This window comes from Dendrobates tinctorius, unplaced genomic scaffold (genome assembly GCF_039654945.1).
Source record: "Dendrobates tinctorius isolate UK_male_01 unplaced genomic scaffold, ASM3965494v1 ptg000056l, whole genome shotgun sequence".
In the NCBI taxonomy this organism is placed as follows: Eukaryota; Metazoa; Chordata; class Amphibia; order Anura; family Dendrobatidae; genus Dendrobates; species Dendrobates tinctorius.
Genome location: NW_027361724.1, coordinates 21,986,469 through 22,004,047, shown reverse-complemented (window position 1 = coordinate 22,004,047; position 17,579 = coordinate 21,986,469). Strand labels below are relative to the sequence as shown.

At 42.5% G+C, this 17,579-nt stretch overlaps 1 protein-coding gene across 1 annotated transcript in view; it reads left to right on the top strand.

The window, feature by feature from the left end:
- Nucleotides 1–17,579, top strand: part of DRC11 (dynein regulatory complex subunit 11) — a 247,671-nt gene that overhangs the window by 21,240 nt on the left and 208,852 nt on the right. Inside the window, exon 2 of the mRNA XM_073577592.1 lies at nt 12,628–12,955. Coding sequence (XP_073433693.1) covers nt 12,628–12,955 — 328 coding nt within the window. The remainder of the gene's footprint in view (nt 1–12,627; nt 12,956–17,579) is intronic.

The following is a 17,579-nucleotide window of genomic DNA, read 5'->3' as shown; positions in this document are numbered from 1 at the left end:
CGGGGTGGGATTTTGCGTGGAGCACCAGATCGAGGGAGATTATCAGTGGTCTTGTATGTCTTCCATTTTCTAATTATTGCTCCCACAGTTGATTTCTTCTCTCCAAGCTGGTTGGCTATTGCAGATTCAGTCTTCCCAGCCTGGTGCAGGGCTACAATTTTGTTTCTGGTGTCCTTTGACAGCTCTTTGGTCTTCACCATAGTGGAGTTTGGAGTCAGACTGTTTGAGGGTGTGCACAGGTGTCTTTTTATACTGATAACAAGTTTAAACAGGTGCCATTACTACAGGTAATGAGTGGAGGAAAGAGGAGACTCTTAAAGAAGAAGTTACAGGTCTCTGAGAGCCAGAAATCTTGATTGCTTGTTTCTGACCAAATACTTATTTTCCACCATAATATGCAAATAAAATGAAAAAAAAACAGACAATGTGATTTTCTGGATTTTTTTTTCTCAGTTTGTCTCCCATTGTTGAGGTCTACCTATGATGTAAATTACAGACGCCTCTCATCTTTTTAAGTGGTGGAACTTGCACTATTGCTGACTGACTAAATACTTTTTTTCCCCACTGTATATTTATAAACATATATACAAGTTTGGTATCGCCATAATTGTATTTACTTAAAGAATTTGTCAGGTCATTTTTATTATATAATGAACACCATGTAAACCAAACCCTAAAAACTGTTGTAATTGGATTTTTTCATGCTATCACTTCACTTAGATTTCTTTTATCATTTTTCAGTGCGTTATGAGATAACATAAATAATGTAAATCTAAACTGCAACTCATCTTGCAAAAAAAAGCCCTCATACAGCTATGCTGGTGGAAAAACAAAAAAATTATAGCTTTTAGAAGAAATGGGAAAATAAAGCTAATACTGTGTCTATCGATATCTCTACTGTGCCTGTTTGGCCCAGCTTCATCAAGACTGACTTGAACAATGCAGGTCCTGATGAAGAGGTGCATGCCTCTAAATAAATCTGACGCAACTGATGATTCCAGGTGCCTCACCACAAATCTTACTCCAGTCTGCAACGGAAGTAATATTTATGGCATAAGCAACTCCACAACTTGGCATGAATTATATGAGCTGTGGCTTCACGTCCCTGTTTCGCCCACATCCTACCCCAGTTCTGCCAAACCTGGGGTGAAAATGCCAGAAGTTGCTAAAATTTTGTGACTTATCAAAGTGTTTTACAAAAGAATTCTCATGAAAACACTTTCATGAATCGGGGGCCCTTATCTCCTAATAGAACTGAGGATTTGGCATATTGTATTTCAACAGTCTTGTGCATTTCATTGGCAATTTTTTAAATGCTGCATGCTCTGGAATGGGGGTAGTTTTTAAAGACCTTTTACCGCCTTAGATACAAGTGTAAGTCAAAAATTGTATAAAAACCATCACCTCCTGTGTGAGGGCACCCTAATTCTTAACATGCAGGACAAATAAAAAAACAAAAGGCACTCCCTGTTTAACACTGTAAGCAACAAGTGAGGGTGAGTTGTAGGGTTGGTCACTCACCTGATCAGGTTGTGCATGCAGGCTTGGATTGGCCTACAGGAGAACAAGATAATCCTCCGGTGGGCCGCTGCACAAGAATGGGCCGTCACCCTCTTGTACGAGCCGAACATGGCACACTATAATTGAATTACTATGTACAGACAAAGGCGGCATCTTATTCATTTACTCAGTTATTGTTATATAATTTTGTGATTGAGGATAATGTCATATTTGCATGTAGCTGAAAGTATAGCATGGCACAAGTACGTGAAGAGTGATGTATAATCCAATCATGGCTGCTGCACTGGCCACTATACTCACACCAAATGGAGAGAGGACATAACAAGTAAAGAAGAGAAGAGTGTGGTGGATTCCGGGCACTGCTGCTGACAAAGGTTAATCCAGGCGGTAAGTATAAAAAAACTTTTAATTTAGTGAAATGCGTTTCGGAGAAGAACCTACTCCTTCCCTGATGAAGGAGTAAGTTTTACCCTGAAATGCATTTCAGTAAATTGGAATTTCTTTTACGTACCGCCTGGATTAACCTTTGTCAGCAACAGCACCCAGGATCCACCACACTCCTTTCTCCTTTTCAAATCATGCAGGATAGGCAATGTTCTAACTATTTCTACTGGAATCCTACTTGCCGTAGGAGTAGTAAGAATTTCAGGCCGCGGACTTTGCCGTGGGAGTAAAATTGCTAAGCTGTCATTTCGAATAGTCTGCATCAAATCCAAGTCATCAGTTTAAAAAGGTTGGTTACATCCATGTCAAGAAATAAAATAGCATATAATTTATAATGCTTTGTCTTTCACATGACTGCAAATGGTGAGTGCTTTCACTCCGAGAGCACAGATTTCCCAGACTAGTGTGCGTTGCAGGTGTGATTTATAGAGTCACACTGACAAACTCGCACTTCTCGTACCATCTGATCCACTTTATCAGACCATCTAAAAACATTATGTTCCGGAGAGCAAGAGCGTCCAGTAGACTCTCTGGGCATTTGAGGATCTAATGTGCTGCAGCCAGGCTCCTCAATGGGGCTTTTAATAAGTTCATTGCCCTTCACGCTGGTTATGTCTCCGTAAGACTCGCCTCTTATCCCATCTTTCACGAGAATGAGGAGATTTGAACACGGGACGCATGCTGCACCCATTAATTCAGAGAAGACCGAGAGAGATTTGCCAGAGTTATTTTTAAAGGTGAAATGTGTGTAGCGATCAGGAGCGTTCTGCCTCATTATATCACAGCCATTCCTCGATACGCCAGATTTGTTTAATAGGCAAGAATCAGTAGATTAAGCATTTATGACTAATCTTCCCTGGATATAAGCCTTGTATTATGTCTAACCTGGATAAATTATGGATCGTTAGGGCACTCACTGTTAAACAGCTCCTTTTTGTGGGTTATAACATGCAGTGATGCAGAGGTGCTGATTATTCCTTTATTGCTGGAGGGGGCCAACGATGAGCACATATGATCTATATACACTCACACTGCTCACATACACATTGCTTCCATTGTGGCTCATTTCAGTGTTTTAAATGCTGATGCATTCAATGATAATGGACATCTTCTGGGCTTAATATTATAATTGCATAGCAGTCAGTAGATAAAACAGAATCACAATTAATCTTCACTTTTTTTTACTAATCTTTTCCCACATTGGGTAACTCGTACACACAATACAGTCTTAAAGCTCTGCAGTTACATTTCTGACCTCACTTTTCTCTTGCACTCTTTTTATTATACAGGCAGACATACTTTTATAGGTTTCTTTAGTAGAGAACAATATTGTAGAGTGTGAGAGACAAGGGGGAGCCACGAATGAGGACGTAGGGTGTAGAAATAAAACATCTATTGGTGATTACATTGCTAATTGCAGAGCTGTGATCATATTATATTTTCAGATACCGTATTGTGCAACTATTTTGTTCTTGTTTGCTATTTTTTGTATATTAATTGGGTGTGACATCTATGGCCTATGCTTAGGACCCCTACTGATCAGCTGTTACCGGTGTTGGTGGCGGCCAGAACTGCTCAGCTGCGGAACTGTACAGCACAACTCCATCAACCGAAGAGTGGCCGCAGCGGGGTATTCGGGCATATCTGCCAACTATTCAATTCAATAGGGGCTGAATTTTAAGTGTCCCGGCCCTGGCCACTATTTCGTTGATGGAGCTGTGCTGTGCAGCGACCACAATTGAGCTGTTCCATCTGCTGCCCCCAGCAGTGGTGGTGCTGGGTGTCAAACCCCCACTGATCAGACATTGATGACCTATCCTAAGGATAGGCCATCTATGTTAAAGTCACGGACGACCCCTTTAAGACTGCACTAGGCTTCAGTGCTCAGTCATTGCTTGTGTTTAGATGTTTGTAGGAAACAGAAGCAGAAGTAGGCAAATGAGGTCCCCAGTGCAAGAACAATACATGGGCCCTGATCAGTCATCATAACGCCCAATTCCACCTGCTTTGGAGGTGGTACTAGGCCCCCTTAACTCTTGAGCCACTTTACAGCTGCCCAGGTTGCACCAATGGTATGTCTGTCCCTGATAAGCAACCCTCAAATATACAAAAGTATTATTCTTCTCTGAATTCCATAGTTTTGTCTTTTTCCTTGGATATACAGTAGGTAGTGTCTGCAGAGATCTCACTGATCACTCAACTATGTGTTTCATCCAGCAGGAGGGGGAACCTTATGAAAGGCTGATAATTACCTATGTCATGTCAGTTCCTACTGGAAAATAGGTGCCCGAACTCTCTACCTGGGGCTCTTACTGGGCAACATTGTATATAAAGGCCGTTTCCGAAAGGCACTGTAAAAGGCAGACATTGTTCAACATTTATCAATGTATTTGTGTCAATTCTTGGTGTATAATATACTAGTGTCACCTAAAGAGGAATTTACATTGAAAACTTAATGTGGTCACTACAGAATGGGTTGCCAGGTATAAGACAAATATATTAAGGTATAAGCAAAAAAATGCACAAATCTCAAAGTAAGCCTAGATTTCATTTTGTGATTTTGAGTCACTCCTAAGGAGGTCCGGATTCATGAAGGGGTAGGCGTCTTATAATAAAATTTGGTGCAAATTACTTTGGCAATGTTTTCCTTTAAGATTGGCAAATTAAGTGCCAGTTTTATTAAATTTGGGCTTTGAGGCATTGTGTTTTGGTAGACTTTGGCAGGCCCTAGTAACAAGGTCACTTTATGTTAGAGAATAGGAAAGGGCATAGCCTGGGTTAATGGGTAGGTGGGAGTCTGAGTTTTTACATTGAAGAGAAGGACATGTTTCCAGAGAAAAAAAAAAGGTTCTGCTGCAAAAGAGAGGGGACAAAGAAATCTACAGAGAAGTCATAGCTGAAAGAATCTTGTAAGATGTTAGGGATTGGAACCACAACCTCTTGCGATAAGGTCAGAGCTCCAGCTGGATGGGGCATGGCCCAGCCTGTCTGATAACTTCATAAAAAGTTATGGCACAAAAGTGGCATAACTTTAGATAGAAATATATTCCAGACTAGCATACATTTCTGTCTCTGGCACACAGCAATGAAAAGACATGCCTCCTAATGAATTTGGGGAATCTTATTTACAGCGCATTGTTCATCAAGACAGGAAAGACAAGAGTACAAAATGTCCGTCTTGATGAAGCAGGAACTGTGTAAGCCGTATGCAAAGACTTCTCTGTGTCCTTGACTTGCTGTGTTGTAATCTACTGGGCTACTTTGCTGAAGGAATTAAACTGCTTGATCATGTCCAGTTTAACTTTGCTTCTCTGTTGTCAAATTGACAAATTGTCCAAGTGTTTGACCTTTCGGGTGTGTTCACTCACAGAGATTTAGCAGTATAACATTTTCAGAAATTGCTTTCTATAGAAACCGTGCATCTTCTTTAATGGAAACGATCAGTGGTTAGATTGTTACCCCATAACCAGATCAATGGCGGTCTGAAGTGGCAGAATAGTGCGGATCACTGTGCACTTCACAAGGCTTTATAAAAGCAGGTGCATTCATAAAAGAATTAGCAGCATGTGTTGCACTGTACATTCTCTGCCTGGCTGGAAATTCCACATCTGAGGCTTTTACTCCCCACCCTGTGGTTTTTTGTTACTTCTTTGCAAGCCAGTTTTTTCTCGGTGCCTTTATCTTTTTTTTTCCTGTTAGAAATCAGAGTTGGAAAAATAATCATACAGTCTGCAAATGCTTAGTTATGGTCATAAAAAGGTAACTATGACTGTGTCCAGCTGCTGCAGCATCATTGCGAGCAGTAATGGGTAAAAAATAATTAGTTGTTGCATACTATGAAAATGTACAAAAAACAATGGGAAGTGTCTCTATAAGATTTTAAATGACGCGATTCAATGAACAACAAGAAATGAAATGGAAAGTGTACTGTATTTTATCCTACAAAAACAGTAAAAGCTGCAACTATTTGTGCTGAGCAGATGCAGTACTTAGTAATTCAGTTTTTCTGGGAATCAATGTCCTTATTGGTCTTCCTGGTGAACTAATAGTTTTATATATCACTGAAACTCCTACACCACTATACTGTATGAGTTTCTATAAGTCACCAAACAATAGATTGTTCATTAATTTGTAAACAGGTTACTTATGCAACAACGCAGACGATGAGAGGACAGTGGTACTTAACCAATACTATTTATTTGACTAACACAGAAATATATTTATATTGTGGGTCAATACAGTATGTTATCATACTATCAGAACACAGTGATACAACGTAATACTATTTCCAACGTCCTATTTATGTCCACTGTCCTTATTCTCTAGAAGTTAAGCCTCAGCTGAAGAATAATGATTAGCCTTTGTGTCTCAGCTTAACGGTTGCCACTCTTAGCACTTGGCCCATTCCTTTTCAGTCTCTGTAAGCTCCTCTGATTGCTTACTGGCCCTACTGGAGGTCACCCGTATTTCCCGCCAGGCCACAAGTCCTAGATATGCGAGTCACTGTATATATCGCATGCTTGTCACAATGGCTGTCTCCATTCCCTGAAGCACGGCCCCAGCCCACACCCTGTACCGTATGTCTATGCTATAAGTAAGAGCCCACAGGAATGGTACTCTGCTACAGCCGGATTGTCTCCTGGTTCGGATCTGGTCACGTTGTTCTAATGATGCTGCTTACGGTCTTCTACTGGCGCTGCTTAAAGTCTTCTACTGGCGCTGATCATGGACTTCTACTGGCGTGGGGCACGGATCTTCCTCACAGCTCAGATTTTCTCCAGCATCTGACTGCTCTTGGACCTTTCTGTGGCAATGGTGGCTGTAAGTCCACTTCTCAGCTACATGACATGTCCTGGTACAGATTATGGCACCAACTCCACCCTTCTCGGCCCGGTCAGGCTTTGTAAAATTAGTATCTGCGACACAGGTACATGCACTTCCACTTTTGGGTTCCTATTACTATAATTCTTTCTTTATTTTCACTTTTGCCTTTGACCAGCATATGGCGGTGTTCACTTGCAGTTACTCAGTTATGCATCAACTGTACTCGTCTTCTCCCTTGTCCATCCCCTTACAAGTTGAACTCAAGTTTGTAGCGTTATACAGTTTGTTGGGTTTTTTAATGCTTACTGCCGCATAAAGGCCGAAACGTTGGGTGATACTATCTTCTGTTATACCTACCTTTGGCTGTGAATTCCCAGAATAAAAAGTTACTTTCTTCACAAAAAAATTCTCTTCATTAATGAATGAATCACAACTGAGTGCTCGAGGATACTCTACAGTATAGACTTTATTTTTTTCCTCTGAAGCACCAAAATATTGAAGTGTGCAGATTAAAACTTTGATCAATTGAGGAACATATTACACACCAATCACACATAGCACTAAAACCACCTATCTAATATTACTTCAGTCCTTATGCCACTAAAGCAGCTCAGACCCATTAATGAATGGATTCCAAAAGTCCTTTGAGGGCGCCCTGTGATAACTGGTACTGAGGACTTACCAGCAGATCCTTTAGGATGGGGGCTTCTTTTTCAGTACATGGTACATCTTGAAGAGTTGTTGTATTGTGGTAGGCACATAATCCAGCTGTAAGAGGCACTGCAATTCGAAAACATTCTTCCAGTGACCTCCAAGCTTTGAAAATGTAATTTCCAATAAGCAGTATAGGACGACTCTTCAAATATTTATTGGATAATTAAAGCACTATTCCAGCGATTTCTTTTATTTCAATGCTGGAGTACTGCTACTAAACTAAGGTCCCTGCCCCTAGTATTATACTCACCTGCCGCTGTCTTCATCTGTTATCAGCGCCAATCAGTTTCTCCAGTAGTTTTTGACCTCCTGGATTGCTCATGTGTTTTCTGGGCAATCTGGAAGTCACAACTTAATGTAAGTCTATGATAGCCAGAATGAAGCCAGAACAAATCTCTTATAGACTTACATTGAGAGCTTGTAACCATTTCTTCTGACTTCCGATCACTCAGAAGTTGGGGTCACAAGATGGTGGTGTGCAACCAAAGCGGTGCTAGGAACAGCTGAAGACAACGGCTGGTAAGAATGTAAGGAGATGGACCAGCTGCCGTGTTCCCCCTGAAGACATCAATGCTGCTGTGATACAAAATGTGAATAATGTTTTGTTCCTGATATGTTTCCTTGTGATAACAATTGTTGATTTCGGTGGCTGTGGAATAGGGCTCATACTCACTTGCGAGAGATGCTGGCACTGTAATTCTTGCATCCGCACGCTCCGGACCGAGTGGCGGTGGCAGTGCCAGGTTTTCATGCTAGAGACTCGCATAAAATCATGCGAGTCTCTCGCAAGTGAGTATGAGCCCTTAGTAGACGAGTTGGGAAAAGGGAACTCTGGTTCAGCAACTTGTAAAAGATCCTATGGGACTCCGGGAACGCTAAAGGCCCCTTTACATTTAGCGATGCACCAGCGATCCCGACAACGATACGACCCGGTCAGGATCGCTGGTGCATCGCTAAATGGTCGCTAGTGAGCTGCCAAAGAGGCAGATCTCACAGCGATGTAGCGACGCAGTAGCGGTCGTTACTTACCTTTCAGACGAGGCGATCCTGACGTCCTCCCGCCCGCGTCCACCCGTCGCTCGTCGGCGCCAACAGCAAGCCCAGCAGGAAGCGCCCGATGAGAAATGGAGCTGCATGATCTCGCGCGATCAGCGACAGACAGCGGGGGAGCCGGTCGGAGGTAAGTATCACACATAGCGATATCGCTAGCAATATCGCTGCTGCGTCACAAAATCGGTGATGCTTTAGCGATATCGCTAGCGATATCGCTATGTGTAAAGGCCCCTTAAGTGTCAGCCCAGGCTTGAGAGCTGTGGGTCTAAGCAGAGACTATTGAGCAAGGCTGGGGGCACATACATACTGTGAAGAAGTTAGCCACAGGGGCTTCATTTATGCGGTTCCTGAAAGTGGATGAAGCCAGAGAAAGTAGGAAGATGCAGCTCAAGGGGTATAGCTGTCTAGGAAGCTTGAAAGCCCCTAACTCCGCCGGTGAGAAGTTTCACCACTTGTGTCGTTGAAAAATGTTTGTTGAAGAGATGTCTCTGTATTATAACCTAAAGAAACATGTCTGCATCTCCTGCTGTGCTTTGTGGATCAATGAAATGAACAATAAAGTTAAACTTGTTTTTATACATCGTTGTGGTCTCCCGTTTGTGGTGTCGCGGGAAACCACAGCCACACTAAATGTAGTAGACCAGAGGGGGCAAGAGGTGTCCACAGCCACAACAGCAACACACACACTGGAAACAGCCCCTTGTTTTCAGTAGCGTCAAGACACTCGCCAACGACTACCACTCTAGGCAACTTTGCAAGCATAAGACTAGGCTTAGGGAACTTAGATTAGTGGCACCACTACAGTACTAAAATTTAAAAAAAACAGTAAAGTGGTGTTTTAAAGGGAACCTGTCAGCAAGATTGAGCACAGTAACCTACAGACAGTGTCAGGAATAGCGCCATTATACTGATTACAATGATACCTTGGTTGATGAAATCCATCTTGTGGTTGTTGTTTAATCTTTATTTTCAGTTTTGAGTTAATGATATGCTCGTGCTTCGGGATGGCCTATGGGGGTCTTCATGTGGTGCTCTGATTAGGTATTCATATTCACCAGTATGGCTTCTGACAGGTCACTGCTCCCTCTGTGATCTGCCCCCTAGTTTACATAATGAACATTATACATAGCTTGGAAAAAAAACCTTCTGCAAGCAAGTGCTGGCGGTGGCGTCTATGCTGCAGCCTGATCACCTATCTATTGTGCATATAATTATTTTGTTTGATCTTATCCTTATATCCAATAAAAAAAAATCTGTTTGAAAATTGTGGTTGGACTTTGCATTGTCTTTAAACTTAAAATGTATAATTGTTATATTAATTGCTATATTTTAAAGGGAAAGAGCAGTGATGCTCATAATACTAAACTCTTGTGTAAACCTTGAAGCTGTGACTTGTGTGCTTTCCCTTGCCATCATGGGTGAGATTTACCCTGAAGCTGATGGAGGGCCCACATCTGCCAGGGTGTGTTAAGGTGAAACGGACGTGAGTCTCAAACTCACAGCACTAATACAGTAGGAATTTGGCAGAGTAAGCAGACTGCACATTAAAGCTGCCCAAAGACCTTCTCAGCTGAACTTGTGCCAACCTCACTATTATCTTTGAACAAAGCGGGCACCATGGTGACACCAGAACCCATTACACATATGCATTTTTAGCCCCACCTCAGCACAGGACGCCTGGCACCTCTAACCCTTCTATCCACCCCTTCTATTGAGATCTGAGATTTGCAGCTGCCATGTTCACCAAGTGAACTCAATAACACAATGCCATAATATTACTTTATTGTTCTGAATACACAGTCTTGAGGAACAGAATACTACATTCATCCATCTGAGATAAGTGGATGTATTGTGAGAAGTAGGTGCCTACCCTGTACAGATTAATGTTTACCCTTTTTTTGTGGCTCAAAAGTGAAAATAAAAATCAAAATACCAGGTTGCATGGTCTTTTATGCCAATTTTTAACCATTTAAATTGGTGCTTTAACATTATAGAACATGTAAGCTTCCTAGATCTGAAGCAGAGGTGTTTGATCTATCGGATTCATTTAATAGTCCTTGGCATGGCATTTATAGTGATTTTGAAGACACAAGGAATATACCATCAGAAAAAAACCTGTTATGCTTTGCTAAATTTTCATACTCATTTTTTGTGTTTCATTTTTATATCTTGATTGATATTTAAAAATCTTTACACATTTCACTCTGGTCATATTATGCTCAGGCTATGTGCACAGGTAGATTTTGGTCCTGCGGATTTTTCCGTGCGGATTTGTAAAAATCCACAGGTAAAATCTCAGGTCAAAAGACCTGCGGATTAGCCTGCGATTTAGCCCAGCGGCTTCACATCTCTACAATGGAGAAGGTGTGAAACCGCAGCGGAATCCGCACAAAGAATTGACATGATCCCGCAGCAAATCCGCGCGGAAAAATCCGCAGCATGTGGACAGCGTTTTTCAGTTTACCATTGAAAACAATGGTACTGTACAACGCAACTAAATCTGCTGCGGACCCGCAGCTCCTGAAATGCTGAAACGCTGCGGATCCACAGCAGAATCCACACCGTGTGCACATAGCCTTATACTCCTGTTTTGTACAGTTTACTGTACTTTCCAGTGGTTATCTCATTATCACTACAGCCAAGATAACAATGACAGATAACACCTTTATAGACAATAGATAGTACAGGATCCACCATTCACACTAGGTCATGGTCACAGCTCACCATCTCTTTTCTTGCACTATGACCTACCAGGAGTGCACAACCAATACATGAGTGCAGCGCCAGAACCACTATCAATACATGAATGCATTGCCAGAAACACCATCAGTGCATAAATGTAGCACCAGAGTCACCATCAGGACATGAATGCAGCACCAGAAAAACTATCAGTGCATGAACGCAGGACCAGAACCACCATCAGTACGTGTATACATCACAAAGCTTAATACTTAATACAGTGATCAATTGTACTGTCATGTCAGCCCTAAAAGACACAAATATATTTAAATACAGAAGGAAATGAACTGGTATCTCCTGGTCAGCTCTGCAGGCTGCAACAAATCCTTTGGCATGGCCGCATGCAGGCCGTGTGCCATGTGTTGTGAAAGCCTGAGATATACAAACATCATGGCAAGTCTCAAAATTGCTACAGTTTCATCATACACTGTGGCCTAGGCATGCTGTGAGTGACAGCTCAGTCCCCTATGGGATCTGGAGTGTGCTGGAGTGTCAGTATTGTGAGTATCAGCCTAGTCATCCATCTGATGCTGGGGTGTGCTAGGCTGTCAGCATTTTAATTGACGTCCCTGCTGCTCAATCTGGCCTAGCCTGCTGGCATTCCTCTGGGTGCCTCCTGTCCTTAATTATTTACTAGCTATTTAGCTAGCTATTAGCAGAGCACTATCAGATGTAGATTTGCTCTGTTTGGTGTGTGCTTTGATGTGTGTATGATTCCCTGAGCTAGTTTTCAGACTTATAATTTTTGATAACTACTCGTGTGTGTGTGTGTGTGTGTGTGTGTGTGTGTGTGTGTGTTATCCCTTCTGCTCTTGATGCTCTCTGACCTCAGGTACCTGACCCCAGACTTGGCCTCTGACAATCCGTTTGTCTTATCCCCTTATCTTGATGTACCCTCCTGGCAAAACATTTTACAAAAAAACACAAGGTCATTAGAATGGTACCTCTAGTTGGTAGGGGCCTTGCCAGATACAGTATATAATATTTTTTTATTCCATTCCCTGTTTGTAGCAACTTTTTAAAAATCTTGGACAACCTAAGCAAAAGTATTAGCTAGGTATTTCTTCACCAAGGGCAAAGAAGTCCATTATCTTAGCCCTAACCAAATCAGTGTTGCTTGCTGGTGGCCTCAGTACCCATCACAAACCCTGCCTGGCCCTGTAGCTACATCTCTTAACCAATTCAGTTAATACTAAGATCAAAAGAATTCATTTATAATCTTATATCCTAATCCTGCGGAAAACTGTTATGTATTTCAGAGTTATAGTTATTCTTAGCTGTTCTGTGTATCAGTGGATAATCTTATTCATCCAACACATCATTTTTTCACAGATTCTACAACAAAATGTGGGTGGAAGCCCAACAAGATCTAACACATCTGCTCCTGCAGGAGATGCCAGATGTGCCACCCAAACCAGAGAAAGATCGCATGGCAGTTGCCCAACAGCTGGGAACTCTATATATTCGATACTTACAGATCTTTCGTAATCTGGAAATGGCATATGATCAGATCACACATCCACAAAAAAGAAGGCTGATCAGGCTGGTTCTAGATGGAGTGATGGGACGGATACTAGAACTGAAGGATGAGCTTGTGGAACTGGAGATCTCAGAGTTTCAGTACTATGATGACATCTTGCAAGATCTGAAGCTCGGACCTGTGAGTATTTTTAAATTTAACAAGCTCTTTGTAAAGGAATAGGACAAGAACTCTAGAGCCACAGTTGGATGTAGCATTTCTAAAAGTCCTTCCTGACCCTCTAAAGGGCTTTTCCACATGACTTAGAATCAGAAGCCAAACCAAAAACTCTGTTTGCAGACACATATTTCGAGGTCTTTGCCTCTCATCAATGCAAAAAATGAAAAGCTCTGACAAGGGTCTATGGCGTAATTTACCAAGACATATTGTCATTGAGGTCAGACTGAGGTCAAAGAGGTCTTACCATTACGTTTTACAGTTTTGGACTTTAACCAAGTTTCTTCATTGCTACACATCTGTTTAGTTTACCGCCACTGTTCAGTAATCCAGATATCTGGAAACATAAATATGAGTTGATACCCACTATAGAGAATCAGTAATACTTTTCTAAAATGTACCGTATATTCCCTGTATATTATCTCAAAGTCATGCCTTTCATACCTCATTCAGTTAACAGTTTACTTAGGAAAGCCTAAACACATGTTGCAATAAATCTAAAGGAATAATTAATAGAATGGGCAACTCTGCTGAACCTTTTCTATGAAAAAGGGATATATACTAATTGACATTTTCTTGTCCTTTCCATGTGTTTCCAATATACTTTACCTTGATCAATGCTTTATATAACCAGTTTGCTAAACTTAGTTATTTTTTCACTTAATTATTATTTCACTAAAGTGCATTAAACTGGCTTAAAAATATTATATCTAGTCTATGACCTAAATTTAAAATTTGCTTGAACTCTTGTGTCTAACTTTATTTTGCCATACAAATAATATTTTTGATATTTGAAAATTCTTTCTGCCTTAAAGAAAAAAAAAATGAAGGTAGGAAGGAAGGAAGATAAAAAGTAAAATAATAAGACATGAAATGTCAGGTTTTTTGGTTCTAGATAGGTAATCAATGTAAGATTAAAATGTTTGCTGTCTTGTTACACTGGCAGTAATCTGTCTTAGAATATTAAGGCTATGTGCACACAGTGCTTTTTTTATGCGTTTTCGCAGCGTTTTTTTTCCTCGCAGAAATGGGCCAAAAATGCTATGGAAATCTTATGCAAGCTTATTCAATGACAATCCTGAAGTGTTGTGGACATGATCAGTAAATTTCCGAGCATATTTGAGGTGCGATTTTTTTTTTTTTATAGTATATCAATTCGTTTTGCGTTTCTGCAGCATTTCTGCACCCATTGACTTCAATTGAGTCAGTCAAATCTGCTGCAAAAACACAGGTATAAAAATGTTTGCGGATTTGCTGAGTTTTTGTTTCGCATTTTATCGGCTTCCAATGGTATTTCCCATGCTGTCATCTGTGTGACAGCATGGGTAACACCAGCGCGGTGGTTCTTATCGACGGTAATGCAACACCTGTATGAACACCGGTCAGAGTGCTGTGGGCTCATGCTGTCAGATGTCAAAGTGACCCCACAGCTGTGACTGTGACCCGCGGAAATGCTACCACAGACTGTCGGTCAGAGCACTCTGGCAGATGTCAGCATGACCCCGCAGCTGTGACAGTGATCCACAGGCTTGGGCCGATGAGACTACTGCTCCCATCGGGCTACGTCTGCTGTCATTGATAACGGTGACAGCAGGTGCCATTGATAACAGTGACAGCTGGTCCCATTGATAACAGTGACAGCAGGTGCCATTGATGGGAGACGTAGTCTCATCTGCCGGCGCCTGTGCTCATAGTTAAAAAAAAAAGTAAGATTACATACATATTCAAATAAAAATAAAAAAAATTACACTCACCTTAGCGCCCAATCCCCAATGCCCTTGTCTCCTAGAAATAATGTAAAATAATACATCAACATATACTCACCTGTCTGCCATAGTCCAGGTAATCCTGAGTGTCCCATGGCGATCTCACATGTAGAACAGTCACATCGGGAGATGTGGATGCTCTACCTGGCCACCGGCAATGCACTGACAGGAGATAATCGCTGCCGCAGTGTATCACTGAGCTGCTGCGAGAGTTCACCGCAGTTCATCAGCTGATCAGCTCCGGTGCTCTCACTTACAGCACCACTGTGTGAGAACTTTCTCACACAGTAGTGGTGCCATAAGGGAGATCACCTGAGCTGATGAACTCTGGTGAACCCTCACAGCAGCTCAGTGATACACTGCAGGAGCGATTACCTCAAAGTGATCAGGATTGTCATGGGACATTATGGATTATCTTCTCTGCAGACAGGTGAGGAATATTGTGGTTTATTGTTACATTTTTTGGCAGGAGACATTGGCTTTGATGGATTAGGCATTCGGTGAGTATGGTTTAATTAAGACTGTTAAAGGAGTCTGTGTCATTATTTCAAATAAAAGACTTTATTCTGGGTGACTGTGTTTTCATACAATATCACTATGGGGTTAGCAATGGATAAGGTGTCTTATAGATGTCTCTCCATTACTAACCTGTGGGTTTGATGTCACCTGACAGTACAAAAGGTGACATCAACCCCACGAATATGAACCCCACTTGCTACAGGGCAATTGGGAAGAGCAAGGTTAAGCGCCAGATTTGATGCATCTTAGAGATGCGCCTTTCCTGGGGTGGCTGACAGCTGATGTTTTTAGTCTGGGAGGGGTAAATATCCATGGCCCCTTCCTAAGCTATTAATATATTTATATCATCCCACAGCTGTCTGTCTAGCCTTTGCTGTTTAGATTTTATAGGGGGCTACCATGTCAATATTTTTTCTGGGGTCCCCCTGTAAACTAGCCAGTAAAGTCTAAGCAAACAGCTGTGAGCTGATATGAATAGCCTGGCAACCTGGAGATCGTTGGTATCTTGTCACACAGCAGCGATTCAGATGACTCCCGCCTGCTTCCAAGTGTTCTGTGTCGACAACGAGGTTGCTCGTTGGCGTCAAGCACTGCGATGCACGCTGGCCAGCGGGACACCAATGATGAACAAATGGCCCAGGCCATTCGAGCATGATCAGCAAGATCGCAGCGGGGGCCCGATCACCGCTGCGTGTCACATGTAGCGAGATCGCTGACGAGGTCGCTGTTGTGTCACAAAATAGGTGATGCTTCAGCGATCTCGCTATGTGAGAAAGGGTCTTAAGCCTAGAGCTAGGTGTCAATGACAGCTGCTGACACCAAGCCCTGCTATCAGCATGAAAAAGGTGGTGTTGAACCAAGAAATTACATAACAAAACTTTTTAAAAAAAATCTTTATTTTGCTCAAAAATGCATTCATTGCGGTTCAAAAATGCATATAAAAACGCGGCAAAAACGAGCGTTTTTTTTTCCACAGCATTTTTCCTGCCAAGAGATGCAGAAACCTTGCAGAAATTTCTGCAAGCACATACTCAGCGTGCGCACGTAGCCTAATAGTACAGGTGTGCACATTGGTATCCTACACTCACTACTCTGTATTCCAAAAGGCAGAAAGTGGAAGAACAACATTGGTTTCCAAAATTAAAGCATGCATTTCCAAGAAATTACCAAATCCTCTGAAGCTCTTTAGACTTTGTGTTTCAATTCTTTAACCTCAAGATCTCTGCTTGTCACATTATCAGACTTTTAAAGGGAATCTGTCACCACGTTTTTTTCTACGTAATCTAAGAACATCATAATGTAGGTACATAGACACTTATTCTAGCCATATGTGACTTGCTGGTCTGCATGCTGTCATCTATAATATAGCGCTGTAAGCATCACTCTGTCCGAAGCATTTATAGACTGCGCAAGCGCGACGCGCCTGCGCAGTCTGTCTCCAGACAGAATGAGGCAGCCAGTGGTGAGGAGTGTGTATGGCACCGGAGATGGCGGTACTGTACACACTGCATACCGCCATCTCCGACGCCATACTTACATACTTACCTGACCGGGAGGTGCATTGCCGCGGTGCTTCTCTTCGGCCGGAGACCGGGGAGGGAGTGCGGTCGGAATCGCGCATGCACATAGCGCGATCTGGCGCCACTTTACTGAAAACACACTTGCAGTGTGTCTTCAGCAATATGGCGCCAGACAGCGCTATGGGCATGCGCGTAATCCAGCGCCAGACTCCTCCCCTGGCCTCCAGCAGAATGTGGTGACAGCGCTGGAGCACAGGAAAGAAGGGTGAGTATAAATGTTTTTTTTTGTATGTGTGCAGTTTTAATAGGAGTGAGGGGACCATGCATACCAGGATAGGGGAGGTGAGAGGACCATGCATACCAGGATAGGGGAGGTGAGAGGACCATGCTTACCAGGATTGGGGGATGAGGGGTACCATGCATACCAGGATTGGGGGATGACAGGACCATGCATACCAGGATTGGGGGATGAGGGGTACCATGCATACCAGGATAGGGGGTGAGAGGACCACACATACCAGGATAGGGATGAGGGAGTACCATGCATACCAGGATAGGGGGATGAGGGGTACCATGCATACCAGGATTGGGGGATGACAGGACCATGCATACCAGGATTGGGGGATGAGGAGTACCATGCATACCAGGATAGGGGGGGTGAGAGGACCATGCATACCAGGATTGGGGGATGAGGGAGTACCATACATACCAGGATTGGGGGATGAAGGGTACCATGCATACCGGGATTGGGGGATGAGGGGTACCATGCATACCAGGATTTGA